The sequence below is a fragment of the Episyrphus balteatus genome, chromosome 4 (genome assembly GCF_945859705.1).
Source record: "Episyrphus balteatus chromosome 4, idEpiBalt1.1, whole genome shotgun sequence".
Lineage (NCBI taxonomy): Eukaryota > Metazoa > Arthropoda > Insecta > Diptera > Syrphidae > Episyrphus > Episyrphus balteatus.
Window position 1 is genome coordinate 73,722,414 of NC_079137.1, and position 20,744 is coordinate 73,743,157.

The 20,744-nt window shown below is 29.0% G+C and overlaps 1 protein-coding gene across 1 annotated transcript in view; it reads right to left on the reverse strand.

Moving 5' to 3' along the window:
• Positions 1-4,092: 4,092 nt before the first annotated feature.
• LOC129917713 (somatostatin receptor type 5-like) overlaps positions 4,093-20,744 on the reverse strand; it is a 58,976-nt gene continuing 42,324 nt past the window's right edge. The window contains exon 2 of the mRNA XM_055997782.1: positions 4,093-5,896. Coding sequence (XP_055853757.1) covers positions 4,278-5,816 — 1,539 coding nt within the window. The 5' untranslated portion in view covers positions 5,817-5,896 and the 3' untranslated portion in view covers positions 4,093-4,277. The remainder of the gene's footprint in view (positions 5,897-20,744) is intronic.

Consider the following 20,744-nt stretch of genomic DNA (forward strand, 5'->3'; position numbering starts at 1 on the left):
AGTTTAGTTTCTCTTTGACTTATTAAATGAAACTTAAGATATCTCGAGCAATAAAAGAGATATCGGGAAAATTTAAAAAGTTTTTGAAAGAAGAATATCTGTTCTTATAATAACCGTTACAAATTTGTTTAAAATGAATTACCCCACATAAAAACAGAACCTCGAAAACAGCCAAAATTACGTTTTTTGACATTTTCTAACGGTAATATTTCAAAAACGAAGGCCAATCAAATTTTTCTGACTTCAGATTCGGATTCAGCACCCTAAAAACTACTAGAAAAGTATATTTTGGTTCTTGTGGCAAAAAAAAAGTTAAATTTTGTTGACCAGTGAAATTAACCGAAGTATGGCCATTTTAATTTATCTTTTTTTCGCATTTTTAGTTTTACTCAAGTAAAACAGAAACATTTGAGGGGAAAGTACGATAACTTAAGCACCAAGAACTGATAATGAGATTTTGTAGAGGGGTTAAATACAATCATTGTTTACTATGGGAGGGGGGGTCTATGTCGCCCCATTTTGGCGGGAGGGGCAATTTTCTAAAAAAAATACTTAAAATAAAAAAAAATTATTAAAAAAGAACGGCAACACTCACAGTTTTGATTGATACTTTTTTCAAAAGCTAGAATTATAAACTTAATATTAATTTTAAAATGAAGTTATTTTAATCAATTGTTTTTGAAACAAACGAGTGATTCCAATAATGAAAGTATTTTGTCTATTTTTCAATTTTCTCAAAAAGTAGAAGGCATAGGAACATTATGATTTTCATGATTTGATAAGAAATCAATTAAGGCAGTTTACTTTGTCGATCAATTTCGTATTGAAGTCCACAGTCTTTGTGAAAATTGTACTCAATGTGCTTTTTAAACTTTTTTTCACAAGTTTTGACTTTGAAATCGGGTATTTCAAAAACAATTGATTAAAATAACTTCATTTTAAAATTAATATTAAGTTTATAATTCTAGCTTTTGAAAAAAGTATCAATCAAAACTGTGAGTGCTGCCGTTGTTTTTTAATAATTTTTTTTATTTTAAGTATTTTTTTTTAGAAAATTGCCCCTCCTTCCAAAACTGGGGGACATAGACCCCCCCTCCCATAGTAAACAATGATTGTATTTAACCCCTCTACAAAATCTCATTATCAGTTCTTGGTGCTTAAGTTATCGTACTTTCCCCTCAAATGTTTCTGTTTTACTTGAGTAAAACTAAAAATGCGAAAAAAAGATAAATTAAAATGGCCATACTTCGGTTAATTTTCAATGAAAAAAATTAGTGAGTACAGGGTTTTGAAGGAAATTTAATCTTCTTTTTTTCTTTGGAGCAATGTTTATGTCTATCTCAACCCAAAAAAAATGTACAACTAAAAAAGCAAAAAAACTCAAAAAATCGATTTTTTTGATATTTTTTTTATGATTGTTTCGACTATTTTGGTATGGACATTTTTTTTTTCAATTTTTAAAAAACATTATTCTAATAGGAAATTTAATTCTCTACAAAAAGTTTTAAGAGCAATATACTAAAATTTTGCTCGGTTTACGAGATATATTGAAAAAACCAAAAAGGGGGCTTTTACACCCCTATCTTCAGTTTCCACCCTCTCATTTAATAGCACTCTGCGGTTTTATGTTCTTTTATAACCCATTGAACGATTCCTGCAATAAAAACCCGTGAACGTCTTAGTTCCTTATTGCCCTGTTTTTTTCGACATAATCAATAGCCTAGTTGTGATGTTTTTGACACGATGATACTGAAAAAAACATTTTTTAATATTGATTTTCATAGCTTGGGTTCGAAAGGGTTAAATGATGATACCGACTTTTGGTTAGTAGTGGTTAGGATACCACAAGGTAGTCTTCTAGAACTCATTTTGTACATTTAGCTTACAGGTGATATAGAATAGCAGGGGGTGTTTTGGACAGGATTAAATGATGTATTAAAAAGAAATGAAAAGTTGTGTGACAAAATATCCTTAGTAGGGGGATGGATTATCAGTTACCTAAATAACAAAATTAATACAAATAAAGCTAATTACACAAAAAATAAAAAAAAAAATTGGACGCCAAGTGCCGTTATACTTTTCGTATAGACTTGAGCCCACAAAACTCGAAAATTGTATCAAAAAAAATGTTTATGGATAGGTTTTCGAGATATCATTTTTTTAAGTTATTTGTCGTTGTTTTTCCCAACATACTTATTATTCGGGCTATGTCTTGAATAATAAACGATCAATCTGAACAGAAAAACCGGCACCTGAAAACTGAACAAATAAGCAAGAAATCTTTTCTGCGTCACTCCAAATGTTTAAGTGCAACATTCAATGTATCGAAACATTTAAAAAATCGATATTTTAAAGGAAATTTTAGCAAAAACAAATTTTTTACTAAAAAAAATTAAAATCTTTGGAGTTTTCATAGTTTTAAATTTTGCATGTGTAAAACACTTTCTGGCAAAGATAACAAGATAGTTTTTTTTTTTTTTTAATCTATGGATAAGTTTTTTGTAACTATCAATATTTTCGACTCTTTTTGTTAGTTTTTTGAGTTTTTGTCTAAAACTTGGTATGCAAACCGAATTTTGAATTTTTTTTAAGATAATTGGATTCCCTATCGATAGAAATAGGGTGAACAAAACGACATCGTTTAAAATACGGACTTTCAAATTCTACTGTTTTTGGTCTTTTTGAGATATTTTTCTTTAAGAAATCCAAGCAAGTTTTTTTTTAAGATATGAGTTCATAGTGAACAGGCATATACATTTAGGAATCTACAAAAATAATAAATCTATTTCTTTTTTCCGGAAATTTTCCAAAATTTTTAGAATTTTGACATACTTACTTTGATTTTCTTACTTACTTTTGAAAATTTTCCCAATAGTAGAGTAAATAAAGCTAAAAAAATGACAATATTAGGGAACCCGGCCGAACAGCTCTGATTTTGATGATCTTTTTTTTCAAACGTCGATAATTAAAAATACTTTAATGTCTATAGATTAAAATTTGCCGCTGTTGCCGTTTTGATTTTTTAAATTTAATTGAAGATTTTTGTGAACAAAAAAAATGTTTTTCCAAAAATTTTGCTTAAATTTCATAAAATTATTAATGCCAAAAGATTGTCTATGCTTTAATTGCAAAAAACAATTATATGGGAACGAAGGACAATCTTCCATCGTTTAGGAGATAAATGCAATTTTCTCACAAATTGACTTCAAACACAAAAAAAAAAATATTTGAACACAACGGCAACACCTACAATATTTAAGTATACATTTTTAAAAAGCTAGAAGCTTATTCATATTTTTATAAAATTAAAATTAAGTAAATTCAGGAAAGGGTTTTTGCAAAAATGGTAATTAAACTCAGATTTATGAAAACAAAATTATTGAAAAAATTTTAACATGATCTTTTAAAACTTTTTCGTAACAAAAAATGCATTTATTTTTCTAATTTTTTAGGCCACATATATTTTTTCCTTAAACTACCTAGAGAATCTTTTGGTATCATTTATTTTATGAAATTTAAGAATAAAAAAAAACTTAATTTTAATATAAAAAACAATACGGCAACATCGGCAATTTTTAACCTATAAACTTTAAAGTATTTTTAATTACCGACGTTTGAAAAAAAGGTCATCAAAATCAGAGCTGTTCGGCCGGGTTCCCTAATAATTTGCTTTAGTTACTCCACTACAACGTTTCCTTTGTTTTCCTTTTTATTTGTTTTTTGTTTTTATTGATTTATTTACTTTTTTTAATCTTTATTATTTAATTTGAAATTCACTTGGAGATTTATTGATTTTTATATTAATTTACAACATTAGGCATTTTGCAAATATTTCTTTTTTCCATATTCTAAATAATTTAAAATTTCTTACATAACTAAGTTTCTATCTACAAATAAGTTTATAATTATGTGCTTACAACATTTTAATTTTTTATTTATATTTTTTTGCAATTTATCCCTTGTTACTTAATTTTTATAAAAAAAAATCATACATATATTAAATGAAAAATATTTTATTTTTATTTATTTAAATATCATGTAAAAAAATTATTTTTATTTTTATTTTTATTAAATTTATTATTTTATTTTTTTTTTTTAATTTAAAAAACATTCATATCTAAACTTATACAAAAACATAACTACAAATATATATAGATAATAAATATAAATTTAGTACAAAAATTAAATTTCCACTTATGATTAAAATTTATGTTTTTTGTTTTGTTTTAATTTACCCTTCATTTAAATTTTTTTTTTAAATTAAAATTTACACCAATTTACAAATCAGTATGCAAAACCGGAGGCTTCCCACTCATACTCGTTATCGTTGTCGACAATGTTTGTTCCCCATTTCCAGTTGTATTAGTTGTCGATGAATTCCCACTATTACTCAAAATCGTTGCATTCAATTTCGACCCCCCGTAACCAGCATCCGTTGCATCGGTATAAGCAATTGTTCCCGAATCACCAACCACAGTGGCAGTTGTCACAGTTGTTGTCACATTATTATTTCTTGCAACTTTCGCCTTAGCCTTCGAACTCAATAACCTTTCTTTTTGCTTATTCTTTCCGAATTTCGGAAAGAAACTATTCTCCAATTGCAATTGGGCATTAATATCCTTCCGAGCTGCACACGAACAAGCCTTCATAAAGCTCTTCTTAAAGTTGTCACTCAAAAATGCATACAATATCGGATTCATGGCCGAATTGGAATAACCCAAACAACCAACTAGCAGAAATATTGTTATTTCCAATCGCGATGCACACATGTCGGGTCGAGAATTAATCAAGGCCACCTGAGATATCCAATAGGGTAGCCAACATAGGATATATACTGTAATCACTGTCAGGACGAGTTTAGTGACTTTGCGATGCGACCGTTTCTTTTCTTTGGACTTGTTCTTTGGTCCGACGGTATGGAGCTTCCGTATGACCATGTAGTAGAAGCACAAGATAAAAGATAACGGTGTAGCAAAGCCTAGGATCAGTGTGTACAGTATAAATGTGGTACCCGATTGTGTATTGTGACTTTCGGGCCATTTGATGTTGCATGACAAATGATCCTCGTAGACAACGACTGTGTTAGCGAATAAGATGACGGGAAGCATTAAAACGGCTGAAGCCATCCAAGCTACACCAGAGACAATTTTTGAGACCATGGGCGTTCGATAGCGTGGCGATGAGATGGGATGACAAACGGCAATGTAACGATCAGCTGACATGATCAGTAAAAAGATCGATGATGTGAATTGGGTGATCGAGGTGCTAACCATGTAAGCTTTGCACATGTATTCGCCGAATTTCCAGCTTCCAATTTGCATGGTAAAGAGTAGGAATGGAATTCCAATTAGGAAACATTCATCGGCGATTGCGAGATTCAGGATGTAGATGTTGGTGACAGTTTGCATTTTTGAGAACCTCAGAACCACATAGATGACTAAAGTGTTGCCAAAAAGTCCAACAATGCAAACGGCTGCATAAAGCACCATTGTGATAAAGTTACCAATAGCATTTTGACTTGTTGGACACATTCCATCTTCATCGAAAAAGGACGAATTACTGGAGGTATCATTTGATAACTGACCTGTTGATGAATTGTTCCAGAGATATTGTAGAGAATCTAGACTATTGGGTATGAAAATACTTGATGGATATTCATCGAGATGAAGGGATGACGAATGCCCCATTGAAGATTTTGTAGGATGAGTTGATAAAGATTTTCCTTCTCCAATAGACAATGAAATTGATCCTAGGAGGAAAATGATGATTAAACTGATTGATGGACCGCTTTTAGCGGTTGAACTTGATGTTGGCATTTTTTTTGTTTTTTTTTTTTTTTCTCAACGATTTATCGTCACGTTGAAGTAATCCAGATGAATGATGGTGACATTGTTCTCTGAAAAAAAAGAAGAAGAATATAATTTGAAAAAAGAAATGGAGAAGTTTAGTGTTAATAGAAGAGGGAAGTAAAAGAAGGAATAAAAGTGGACCTAATATTTATCCCTGAGGAACACCAAAAAGTAAAATTGGACAACTTTGAGTTAGCAAAAACTTCCTGAAATCTATTATTAAATGTAGATTTGGAAAATACTCGCTAATTTCCAAAACGCTGCTGAGTCAAGCAAGAGAAGTTCTTTTGTGATACACTCGGGTGTATACGTAACTTTTTTTTTGTACTTTTTTAATTCAGTTTCTTTGTCTAAAAAAACTTTATTTATTTTCGTAAAAACGAATATCTTGAAAACGTTTAATTTTCTCAAAAACGACTCCAACGATTTTGTTAAGAAAACTCAAATGTTTGCTATTGGACAAGGTCTATACTATCTTTTATTTAAACAAAATTTTTCGAAAATCATTATTTACGGTAACTGCTATAGAACCCAAAAATAAAATTTTTGAAAAATTTATTTTTGGTTTGCAAAAAAATATAGATTTTTTTTTTTTTTTTGAAAAAAAAACAAATTTTTGAAAACGGAACATTGAATTTTTTTTATAATTTTGGTATAAGATGTTGATTTATAATTTCCATAAAATGGCATACAAGTTTTATTTATTTTTTTAATTTTTTATAAAAAAAAGTTTTTTTTTTTAAATATTTTTTTTTTCTAAAAATCCATCTTTATGAAAGAATTTACTTAGATGTTTTGGAGTTCGATTTAATTTCAGTTGTTGTTTGTTTTGTTTGAAAAACTAATTTTGTGTTTTTTTTTAATTCTTTTTTTTTTCATTTATGGATTTACCAAATTTATACCTATGTATTTAAAAAGTTTTAAAAAAATTTTAGCTTGAACTTTAAGCAAGTTCGTGTGACCCAGCATTTTGTTTTTTATTTATCTAAAAAATAACAAAAACTGAATTAAGAAACTGAATTAAGACAAAAAAAAAGTTACGTATACACCCCAGTGACCTTCGAAATCATTTTATTTACTTGCAAAATTCCATGGAAAAGTGCATCCTTCAAACACAATCTACCCACACACATACAAAAAACGCACAGACTACTTTCAAAAACATATCATTCATTAGAAATTCAATTCATGTGCCTCTATGGGTCGGTAGCTCGGGTATATTTTTACTCTTTGATATTTTTACTTGCGATATAGGTACTATATATCAAGTTATGCATTCGTACAAAAAAAAAAGTTGAGATAACATTTTTCCATGACATTACGATGGTAGACAATGCCAAAAAAGTGGGTCCCGGAAGTCCGTCTGTCTGTCTGTCTGTCAGTCTGTCAGTCTGTCAGTCTGTCAGTCTGTCAGTCTGTCAGTCTGTCAGTCTGTCAGTCTGTCAGTCTGTCAGTCTGTCAGTCTGTCAGTCTGTCAGTCTGTCAGTCTGTCAGTCTGTCAGTCTGTCAGTCTGTCAGTCTGTCAGTCTGTCAGTCTGTCAGTCTGTCAGTCTGTCAGTCTGTCAGTCTGTCAGTCTGTCAGTCTGTCAGTCTGTCAGTCTGTCAGTCTGTCAGTCTGTCAGTCTGTCAGTCTGTCAGTCTGTCAGTCTGTCAGTCTGTCAGTCTGTCAGTCTGTCAGTCTGTCAGTCTGTCAGTCTGTCAGTCTGTCAGTCTGTCAGTCTGTCAGTCTGTCAGTCTGTCAGTCTGTCAGTCTGTCAGTCTGTCAGTCTGTCAGTCTGTCAGTCTGTCAGTCTGTCAGTCTGTCAGTCTGTCAGTCTGTCAGTCTGTCAGTCTGTCAGTCTGTCAGTCTGTCAGTCTGTCAGTCTGTCAGTCTGTCAGTCTGTCAGTCTGTCAGTCTGTCAGTCTGTCAGTCTGTCAGTCTGTCAGTCTGTCAGTCTGTCAGTCTGTCAGTCTGTCAGTCTGTCAGTCTGTCAGTCTGTCAGTCTGTCAGTCTGTCAGTCTGTCAGTCTGTCAGTCTGTCAGTCTGTCAGTCTGTCAGTCTGTCAGTCTGTCAGTCTGTCAGTCTGTCAGTCTGTCAGTCTGTCAGTCTGTCAGTCTGTCAGTCTGTCAGTCTGTCAGTCTGTCTGTCTGTCTGTATAAGGAGCTACAGCCTAAACGGATGGACCGATTAATGTCAAACTTGGTATGTAGCGTTATTTGGCGACTCTCCAGAGGGGTTTTTGGAATTAATTTTTTTGGACCAAAAATAACGGTACTTGTCATATACCGATTTTAGTAAAATTGAAATATCTCAAAAACGGCTCCAACGATTTTGTTTAAAAAATTCAAATATTAGTTTTAAGCTGAGGTCTATATTTCAATGAAAATTTTTTTTTTCGAAAATCGTTATTAACGGTACCTGCCATAGAACCATTTTTTTCAAATCCGATTATCTCCGAAACTGATTATTCGATTTTAACGAAACTTTTTGTGAAGAAGCATTTATATAATTTAAATATAAACCAAAAATTAAATTTCCAAAAAAATAATTTTTGGATTTTTAAAAAAATTTTGAAAATTTTTTTTTGAAAAATCAAATTTTCGAAAACGGGACATTGAATTTTTTTGAAATTTTGTTTTTAGATGTTGATTAGTGATGTCTAGAAAATGGCATTACAATTTTATTTTAAAACTTTTTTTCCAAAAAATTATTTATAAAAAATTGTTTTTTTAAAAAACGGCTCTAACGATTTTGAAAATTTTTTTTCTAAAAATGCACGTTAATATATCAATCAAAACTGCATACTTGTTTTGGAGGGCAATTTAATTTCAGATTTTATTTTATTTTTTTTTTAAACGAATTTTATTTATTTTTTCAAAATTTCTATATAAAAAGTCTTAAAAATGTAAGCAACTTTAACTCCAAGAGCAAGTTCGTGCGACCCAGTCGTGCATTTTATTTAAAATTCCTTTTGTAAATTTCCAAAATTATGATGGTGCTATTATACATTAAAATGGCGTAAAATAATTGGAGCCGAATACCATTTAAAACAATTATTTTTTGTAAACAACTCTAACGATTTAATTCTCTTTTATTTAAAAATTTTAAAAAAAATTTCAAATTCTTAATCGATTTAAAATACCTGTTCATTTTCTATACATCTATGTTATAGATTTTTTTTTCCTCTTAAAAGATAAAGTTTTAAGAAAAAACTTTTCAAAGAAAACCTTAAGTTACATTATTTTCATTGTTTAATAGTGCAAAAGTTTAAGTATCCAAAAAATTCCTTATGAAAATTGAATTCCTAAATACTTTTGTGGGTTGTTACTGAATACTTCTATTCTATTTTCTTATATTTTCTTTTATTGAAATTATCAACAAATGTTGAAATTCCCATTGTTCATTTAAATTCCACAAAAAAAAATATAGGAAGAATGAAATGAATCCCAAAAAAAACCTTAAGGCTTATCAGAATTTTTTTTAGAAAATTTTCTGACCCTTTTTTTTGCCTTGTAGTTATTTGGAAAACCAATATCCTTCAAAAAGGTTGTGATGAATTGTGTGTTATATAGATTTTTTTTTTCAATAATACCTTAATCCTTTTTTCTTATACCTATTGAAACTGTATCTAAACGGTTTATACACATTAAGCCTAAGGAGGACATTGAAAGAACTACACAAGGATATCAAAATTCATGTGAATTATTGCAATCGGTCCTTTTTATTGATTTGGAATTTCGACATGAACTTAATTTTGCAAGAGTTCATTTCTTTCATTCATTCATTTCTTCCTTGTTAAAGGATGTTTTTGGATAAAATCCATAATTCCACATAACTAATATCAAATTAAATGCAGTTATTCCATCATATATTTCTGTTTGAATTAAAGATTTCTATGCAAAACTACTTAATTACAATTCTGAAAAGAATAAGGCAAAAGTCAATATCCTTAACTAGCTGAAAATTCAAATTTAATACTTTTCAAAGAATTTTCTAGGAAATCGTCCTTTTGATGTTCATATTTGTCAGTTAACTTTTAAATTATTTCACTTCTTCTCTTCTACTATGTATGTTTTAATTACTGACTTATTCATAAATGTGTATGACAGAATGTGTCCTTATATTTTTTTTAATTAAAAAACAAAGTGTAACCACGTATCCAAAGGATATATGTTTACCAAGGACTTCTTCCTTCACATATGCAGCAATGAAACACAGTGTCCCTATTTCTATTTTTTTCCACGTTGTGTTGGAAAATTTAATTTAAAATCCTTATATCTCTGTGCAATGTATAAAAAAAGGATATTTGTTTTCTTGTTTATTTTTTTATTTTTTATAGTTGCAAGAGACAAAAAAGTGGTCAAAAGTAAATATTTGTTGTCAAAAGTATTTCCTCATTTCTTAGAGGAGGAAAAAGTATTGACAGCTAGAAAAGAGCAATATAAACGAACTTTTCTTGGCATTTGGCCAAAAAATTCGAAGAAATTCGAGATGGGAAAGAAATTCAGTCCGATTTTGTTTACATAAGGACACAACACACAAAGGTTAAAGTCAATTGCTTAATAGCTTTTTTCTGACTTTCTTTATTATGTGGGAGTTTTGATAAGTGACAAGTTGTGTGTGTGTGGGAATTTGATAAGTGGAGAAAAGTTGATAAAGCAGAAAAAAAACTAAGGTGTGAAGGATTGTATTTGTATAAATAACAAGGACTTGGACATTTTTATTAATATATCAATTTGTCTCTATGTGAATTTTCATTTTTCTTTTTAACATTTTTAAGCCTTTCAAAATCCTTATGAGTAATAATCAGTTTGACAAACTGATTTAGTTTGTCTGACAAACTGAAATTTATTTTCCTCAAATTGTATAATCCTTCATTAAAAATGGCCTTCAATCTGGTAAAGGTACTAGAATTAGGCAGACATCCATCCATGTAGGATGCCATCCTTTAGAAGACATGATCCAACTCTGATGGTAATTTTGTAACGTCGTTATTGGGTTAAAAGGAGGCAAAATGTAATAATATTTGCTTGCTTGATTAGTTAATGGGTAGAAGGATTTGATGTCAAAGGACATTTTTGGCTTCTCGAGTTTAATCAAGTGGGTTACTATAAGGAAACTGAGATGGCTAATATAATGTTTGTATGTTCTACTTAAAGGGTCAAGTTGTTTAATTATAGAATTCTGTTTAGGTTTGCGAGAAAGTCGTTTGTGGGGATATTAAGTTATCCATGATTTAATTTGATGAGATTTTGAGATCGGGCAAAATTTGGTATTTTGATGTAATGAATGGTTAAATGGTTTTAAGTGATATTTTGAGGTATTAGGTATATGACTTGTAGTTATTTATTCTTCTTGGGAATTTGTCGTATTAAACTGCCTAGGAAAAATCATATTTTTTTCAAAAGAATTTTTCTTTTTTTTTATAAACAAAATAATATTAACTTCTTTAACAAGGGTCTTTCCTAAAATAATGACTAAAAGTTCTAAAAAATAGTCTGATTTCAATATAATTTTGCACTCAAAAGCTCAAAATGTTCATAAAAAAATGCTTGATTTTTAATTGATTTATATAACTGAAAAATAATGACATCGAAAAATATAGCAAATTTTATTTTAACCGTTCACTGTGGTGTATGAGTAACATAATCATCTTATTTTGTATTTCAAAATTTTGATTGATAAAGAAATTAAATGCACAACTGGGTCACATGTACGTGCTCTTATGTTAAAAATAGAAAAAAAAAATGGGGAAAATTATAATTTTATTTTTTTTAGAGCAATTTTGATAATATAAAAAAATAAACTAATTAATAATGATTTTGATCAAAAAAGAAGAAATCATTTGGCAGACAAATGATTTCTTTTATAACAAGGAATTTTTGGAAAAAAAAATTTTAAAAAAGTCCCATCATATTTTGTTCTAAGTCCACTTTTTATTTAAGTAAAGTGCGTACTTGTATAGGAATTGTTCTATGGCCAATTTTGGTTTTTTAGTTTTATAAAAATATTTAAAAATAGTATGCACCTACTAATGAGGTAAACTTGTATAGTTTATTCAAAAGAAAAGAACAAACTTTATAAAAAAAACATAACTTGAATGGCGAACGAGCAGAAAATGTCGCATTAAACCAATTTGAAACTTAAAAATCGTCCCCTGTAAAATTTGCTTTTTGTAACTTAGAACAATTTTGCCTTACGCCGACGATTTTGCAAAAAAAAGTATGGCATATCAACTTTTTGAAGAAATAATTAAATAATGATTATGCTTAAAATCAAAAAAAAAATATACTTTTTTAGTGGGCTATAGTTCTTTCTTTAATATACTCAATTCGTACTTGTCGCCGTTTCGGGTATGCTTATACCCTTCTTCAGGACTAACATTTGTGAAATATATTAAATATATTTTAACCTCTAAGGTTTCTAACTTCTTGGAAAGTTGCTTGTTTTTAATATTTTAAAATTTCAACAATTAAAAGCCTTGAAAAATACTTTAGTTTTATCAAAATTTCAAAATAATTTTTTTGTAATCAAAAAGGTCACGAAAGGGCACAAAACAATTATGCTTAAATTCAAAATTTAGATGGAAAAAATATTTGTATATTTTGAATATTTTAAAAGTTGAGTATTCTTTATAATATTACACACACAAATTTTAATTAGAATCGTTAAAGCCGTTTTTGAAAAAAAAAAAAATACTTATCTATTTCCGTTGTATGGCAGGTACCATTAGTTTTGGTCCTAACAAAAAATTTATTTAAATTTTTCGGGCAAAAGATTATTGATATTTATCTCTTTTTCTATGCTATTGAGTGTAGAAAAAATTAATATTTTTAATTGAATCTCTTGCTTAATCTTAAACTTTAAATAACTCAATAATTTGCAGCATTATAACTGTTTTGAGTAGATAAGTTATTGTTAATGAATTTAAAAATTAATAATGGATTCCAGGAAGAATTTTTAATCTGAGAAATTATGGACAAAATACCTACTACCTAGTTTTTGAAAAGTTAGCTCTTTTTTCGTATTTTGAATTAAATGAGAGAAATTAACAACAAAATTGTACCTCTCCTAGGGCAGAAACCATTATTTCTTAGCTCACCTAAATAAAACCAACTTTAACGAAGAAAAAAATAACAAAAATAATAAAAAATTATTAAAATTATTTTTATTTTAAGTGGAGTGATTGAATATAATTCAATATAAGTTCAAGTGACCTCAACTCCAAAAATGTATAAAGCTTTATAAATTTTTGGAGTTGAGGTCACTTGAACTTATATTAAAACCAACTTTATTTTTTCTACAATTTTTTTTCATTTCATACATATATCTGCAAAATCTAATATAATTGTACAGTATGTACTTATAAATAACACCAATAGTTTGTTTTTTTTTTTACCAAATAAAACCCACCAAAAATTATACTAAACTTATTAAATAATCAAATTTTTGAACTGAACAGAAAAAAATTTCCTTCATTCAAACACCATCATCGACTTGATAAACATTTAAAAACCACTTTAACAAAGAATTCCTTATCCCCTTTAAAACTATATATAACAAGCTTAAAAAAGAAAAAAAAAAAATACTTCCAAAATAAGATCCATCATCTTCAACTTCATCATCCTCATCATTATTGCTTGCCCTCGTATATCGGTTATCCTTTCACAGACAAACTTTATACTACTTTCCGCACAAACTTGCACCCATCAAGCAATCATGTTTCATCTCATTCTCCTCCTACATCTCGCCATGGTTATTGAAGTTACAAGCAGACAAATTTCACACAAATTTGAACGGGTTTGCCATCGTTTGAACTCATTTATCGCACGGATACATTCAAACACCAATACCATCAGCAGTGTAGTATTCTCCTCCTATTTTAGCTCATAAAATTTTATTGAGTTATAGTTAGTTTGTTGTTGGACTAAGAACCCTCAAGGGAGAGGGGGTGTGTAGAGTATAGAAGTTCAAAATTTTTAATCCGATCTGGTTTGTATTGCGCCAAAGGGCATGAACACGAACCAAAAAAAAAAAAAATGCCATAAGGACAAGTTTTCTTTTTCTTTCTTTCTTTTTTTTTAATTTCATTTTGAGTAGAATATTTCTGTTAAAACAAACAAAAGATTGGCGGGAAAGTTTTTTGATTTTTTTCTAAAATCATGAAATCCTTTTATGTGCACTCATTCGTGATGATGCTGACGCAATTCAATTGTGGCTAAGCGAGCACAAACATCAACTAACTTATGGCCGCCCGGAAGCAACGGAAATTTGAAAAACAAATCTGTAACCGTTATGTGTTGTATAAATGGAAAAATGATTTTATTATTTGTTCATTGTTTGGTTGAAAAAAAAAAAAATAAATAAGAAACAGTATTAAAAGCAAAAAAGGAAACCTTGAGCTTTGCACATTGGTTATTAATATAATATTCAATTTAGACATGATAAGTTTATAAGTTGTTTAACAAAAAATCAATTTTTCACCCATTCACTGCTATTTGAATGATTCAGGATAACACTAAAAGGAATAAAAATAATTTCATATTGAATTTATAAAATTAAATTTGCTGTTTGTGGCTTCATTAATGCATACCTCAGAGAGAATTAAATGTTATTATTGCATAAGTGGAGTTGGCTTTTTGTTGAATTATAACACAAATTGTCACACATTTCGAAAATATTAATGAAATTAACAAACAGATTATAATTACAAAATTATATAACTCGCTAATGGATAAAAAGATTATTTGTAAACATTTTTTTTTTTTAATAACTTTTGCAGTTCATGATATTAATAAAAATGGTTGAACCATAAGTCGAAAAAATATAAGCTTATTGAATTAGGAAAGGTTTAAATTTCTGTTAGGAAAAAGGGCTAACCATAATAATCCATATAATTCACTGGAATCCTTTTATACAAAATATTTTATGAGGTTATCCAACAACAATAATTATTGAATTCGAGGTAAAAGAGGGTTACTTAATCGAATAAAACACAAAAGCTGTGAACATTTTATTGATTTATTAAATTTATAATATTAATGTTGTTATTCCCATGAATCCTGTGAAATTAGATAAAAACATAAAAAAAGAAGTCAGTTGGATTGCTTTCCACAAGCGGTGATAATATTTCCTTGCAAATGGTCAAAAGACGGCCCTAACAAGTTGATTTCTAAATACAAAACCGACATTAGTTGTCAAATTCATCAGCAAAATTTTAGAATAATATAATCTAAGGATTTTTAAGAATAACTATTGCACAGTAAAAAACAAATTGACTCTATAAAGCTTTAAAGTTGCTACCGTTGCACATAGGGGTATTTAGTCAATTTAGGCGGACAAAACACGAAATTTTAAACTGATCCAAACGTAAAAAATCAACATCCTACTAAAAGTAGATAACTTGCTTAGCGTTTTCTTATAGTTTAAAAATTGATTATCACTTCAGGTGACTAACAGCAGCGGTCTAGAGTTTAAATTTTTCAGCCCAAAGGTAAAATTAATTTTTTTTTATAATTTAGCGACTGTGATTAATTAAGTACTTTTTTTTTAAGTGGATGTAGAAAAAAGTTTTTAATGGAATATTGATAAGGAGATCCGAAACTGTCTACTAGATCTAAATGTTGCATTACTTTATAAATAAAAAAGTGATATGTTGAATCTTAATATAAATTAATCGTAAAAAAAGTAAATTTCTGTGTTGGTAAGGAGATAAGTTATACAATTTCACATTATTGTGTGTTAAAATTTAATGTTTTCTAAAGGTTAAACTCTTATCTAATTGAATCTGTAAAAAAAAGTGCAACTTAGTGCAACTTCGACACATTTGCCCTTCTTAAAGTTTTTAGGTTTTGAAAAATGGTTACCTTATATTCAGCATCCATATTTTAAGTTTTTTTTAAAGATTCAACTTTTTGAATTACAGAACCTGAATCCTTATGATTTTTAATAAATTTTAAGACCTTTATCTTGGCGATACCATTAATAGAACTCCATTTATAAGCGTTTTAACAAACCATTGGGATCCATTCTTGACACTTTTTTTGTTTGATCAAAAAGTGGTTTAGGAAGAAAAATGTTTTCATTGAAATCAACACTTAAAACACTTTATTCCAGTACTAAATACAAGTTTTTACCTTGTTGATGAAGATAAACCGGAAAAATAATTTTGTCCGCGTAAAATTGGAAAATACCCCTATGTGCGTTGCTTATGTAAATTTGAAAAATCTGAAATTTCATTTCAACATCACCTCGTCTTAAAATAACAATAACTACACACCAAAGTGTATGGATAGATAGCAAAGTCAATAAATTTTGAACACTTTGTTTTTCGTTAAAAAAAATCGTATATTAACTCGAAAAATCTATCAGTCTTCAAGATTCGTTTATAGACTGGTAAAGTTCGATCAACCTGATTTTTTACTTACGCTCTGTTGAATTTTTAAAGCCTAACCGTTACCAGCCTTGAAACTCGAAGCTTACATCACCAATCTTTAGGTGTACGCAGTGTTGGCAATAGTGCAGATTTATCTGCATTTTGCAGATTTTCACCACATTCCCAGACTTTCGAGAACCATAAATCTGCAGTGCAGATTTTATCTGCAACTGAAACTTAACGTTTCAATAACAAAAATAGATTTCATTTCAAAAAATCCAGTAAAATGGTATATATAGTTATTTAACTTTAGTTTTCAAATCAGCTGGAATTTGTTCATAACGTTCTATATTTTTCCTTCTTGACTTCTTGATTTCATTTTCTAAAATTCAAATTGTAACAAAACTCAGTATGATTTTGATTTTATAGAGGATAAAGCTTAACGACTTATTAACACTTCCATTGTTCCAGGAAAGAAGCTATTGATACAAATTTAACAATTTCAGCGAGAAAAATTAGTCTCGACATTAATTTTAGCTGACACCTGTTCGCAATTTTTTTCAAATCGTGTCTCCCAAATTTTAAAAAATCTGCATTGCAACACTGGGTGTACGATACAAAAATGGGAAATCTAGATAAACGCAACCAACTTGGAACTTTTGTGCAAAAAAAAACCTATAACCAACAAATATCGTAATTTTCTGAAAAGCTTCTACATCAAGTTTGATGAACTTTTGACTAAGGTTTTTAGGGTGCTGAAATCGAATCCGAAGTTTAAAATTTTCTATCAACTCGCGTTTACGATATACTCCCGTTATAAAATCTCAATAATTAATTTTTTGTTATGTACTTTCAAGCATTTCTCCAGCTTACAGTGGTTTTGTTCCAGGAACAAAAATAATAGCTTTCGAAAGGTTTTGGGTGTTCTGAACTTAAATCTAATATCAGAATTTCTCTATCAGCTTGCGTTTTTGAGATATTCCTGTTATAAAATCGGAATAATCGATTTTTGACTTCTTTTTAAGCTACGGTTGTTCTTAGCTTACAGTGGTCTTGTTTCAGAAACAAAACAATACTTTTATTAAGGTTTTGGGTGTGCTGAACTTGAATCCGATTGTATCAAGATTTTTCTATTCACTCGCGTTTTTGAGATATTCCCGTTATAAAATCAAAATAATTGATTTTTTTACTACTTTTTAAGCATTTCTCTAGTACATGGATCAACCAAACTAGAGGTGATACAAAAAATAAGGTCAGATTTGAAATCAGGGATGTCAAATAAGTAAAAAAATAGTGAAGAAACTTCATAAAATAAAAAAAGGTGCAATTTTGTTGACCTGTGTAATAATAATTTAACATGTTATTCCACATTCCGTATGAACAACTTAGCTACACCCACTTTATGTCTTTTTAAATCGAAATAATGAAAGAAAAGTATCCTCCCACATTAGTTTTTTTTTTAAGAATTAGAGTTTGGAGCAAATTAGGTGCACATTTCTCAAGTGCAATTGCATTACTGAGTAATTTCTTTAATGAAATCCTTTTTTTTTAAAGACCGAATTAATAATTCTCATATGCTTACCAATCTGTATTAAATTATGGAGTACGAATCAAATTTTTCTTTGAACACCCTGAAGGATGTTGTCAGGTTTTGAAAATTGTCGTTATAAGTCTACCTATTGGAGTATTTTTGAGATATTCCATGAATTCACGCAAAGTTTTTTAAGGGAATTTCGAACTCTTTTGATGAAAAAACTAAAAAATATGACAATGAGATTTTGCCAAGATTTTTGTTTATTTTTTTTTGACGTGATAACGTCTTATAAATTTCAATTAAAAATAAACTATTAGAGGTACAAAAATCTTCTATAGTTTATTTGAAAGATAATAACCTAAAGTTTAATCCAAATGAAGGTTTTTAAAAAATTCTGTCATTTAATAGGGTAAACAGGGGTAAAACGGAAAGATGAAGTTTGGGTTAAAATCTAAACGCAAAATTGTAGAGAGTTGATTTTTTTTGCTATAGATAGATAAAACTAATTTAAGAATAACTAAGCTACAACGTTTTGTTTGAACGTTGTACACGTTTTGGGACTATGACAAAATGATGATTTTGGGTAGGGGAAATTTTTTTTGACAGTTCTAAAGATACCAGGTGAAAATGAGGGAACAAAATTTTTTGGGTAGTTTTTCATTTTTAGCTTTTTTTTGGATCGTTAGTGAGTTTTGACTGAATAACGGAAGAAACAAGTTTTTAAAAAACACGTTTTTTGACTGGTTTTAACCAATTTTCATAGTTTTTATTTTTATCTTTTTTTCTTTAATAGATACAGGAATAAAGTGTATAGAGTAATGATAGACCATGACCACGACTATATGTGTGCGAAGTTTCAATCATTTTCGTAAACACAATTTTGAGATAACGGTAAAATAAAATTTTATAATTCAACAGGTTATAACTTTTGACCAAGAGCAGATAGAAATTTTATTAAACTTTTATGAACATCCTGATACAATTACCTTTCATTTGGTATATCACACATAACAATAGACTAACTACAAGCTACACAATGTTAATTCAAAAAACTTGCGTAAAACCTCAAAACACCAGTGTAGATCTGTGGGAAGTACCGTAATCTCAGTCTGGAAATTCGACATGGTTGACATTAAAAAATTCTAACTTCTCTTGTAGGCATCTTTGAAATTAGATTGATACGTCAAATGAAAGGTGTAATAATAAGCTTTCTTATGGTATATATTTTTCATAGGTTGTCAAACAAAAAAGTTGATTCCATAGCGTGAACATAAAAATGAATGTTTTTTTTTTTGCTTTTTTTAATGAAATTTGATCGAGTTCAAAAAATTCTAGCTCTTTTTGTAGATATCTCATAGACCTGATCTATATATATATTTTGAGCTAAGACAATAAGCTTTCAGATGGTTTAAAATTTTTTATAGGTTGTTAGGGAAAAAATGGAATTAATGACGTGAGAAGATAAAAATTCATGTTTTTTTTGTTGCTCTTTTTGATGAAAATGATTGTTTTCAATAAATTATTTTTATACTTTTTGTGCATTGTAAACATTTAAAAATGGTTTTATTCTTAAGAAGAAATACTTGGCTTTTAAATTGCATAATCTTTTTTTGTAAGCTTTTAAAATAAAAAATTAATATAATGAGAAAATAAAAGAGGTATTTTTTTTTTTAGCTTTTTCTTGTAAATTATGATTGTTTGAAAAAATTAAACGCTTCACTTGACTCATTTTAAACAAAAGCACACAACCTGTTTTCTGACGACGCGACGTTATCACGTAAAATCATCGTCCGTAAACCGGCTTTACAGACAACCTCTTTTTTTTTTGAGAAAATCGGTTCAAAAATACTAAGAGGAATTTCTGACTATATTGATCGAAATTTCATTAGGTATAACGATAACGCGGCAAAGAAATCACAGTATTTTTTTTATTAATTCGGTCAATTTTTTACAGTGCTGATAGAAATACAAAGTTTCAGACGACAGTTTTTTAAGGACATTATTTTTTTCTTCTGTTATAACGGTTGATAAAAAAAAATTATACAAAAAGCGTATCGAAAACTCATCGAAACAAAGCGTTTGTTTTTTTTTTTCTATAAAATTGATTAATTTTTACGGTATTTCTAATACCTTCGATCAAAACTAAATACCACTTCAAACCCATTCCTCCTATTTCAAATGAATTTTCTGCATCTTTACTTTCTCATGTTCAAAGTTAAGAACAAATATTTTTTTTTTTTTGAAAAAGAAAACAATTTTGCAAGTAATTGAATTTTAAATTTTACAACTTTTAACTGGATACAATTTTTCTCAGAATCAAGATCCAAAAAATTCTCTTCTTGTCGACCACATTATTTCCTTCTTCACTATTAAAGTAAAACAGTATTTTGTTTCATAAAAAAACCAAAATACATTTTTTCTCAGTACACACACGTGACTCTTTACGAAAGGACATGAGACTTTAGTTATCGCGTCCATGAGACAATGCGCGCTCGTGTTGGCCAGAAGGAAAAAAAAAACTTCGAGTGATGGTCATTGCACATTGGATTCTTGGATCTGGTATCTGTATCAAACTCACACAACTTCATTGAGCGTAAAAGAAAATTCTTTTCCAACAATGTGATTCCGGTATCCTTTTGTTGTCATATAGTCGTATAGTATCTGCAGGTATATTGGCAATGCAATGCAATTCGTGCTTAATATTTTTATTTCTAAGAAATATAGGATTTTCAATTCATCCTTGTGGTTTATTTAGTTCTTTTCTTTAAATTCTATTTTTTTTTTTTTTTTTAACAACAAGGAAGTAATACCAGAACCCATAATGTTTCAATTACATTTAACTTAGTTGTGAGCTTTTGTTTTTTTTTTTTTTTAAGGGAAGGTCGTTGTGTTCATTTTTTTTTTCTTCACCCTTAAGCTGAGTGTTTGTTTTTATTCTGCTAGAAGCTAATGACTTTTAAAATAGGATTTTGAGATGTTATTTTTTCTGTTTGTGTGTGTGTATTT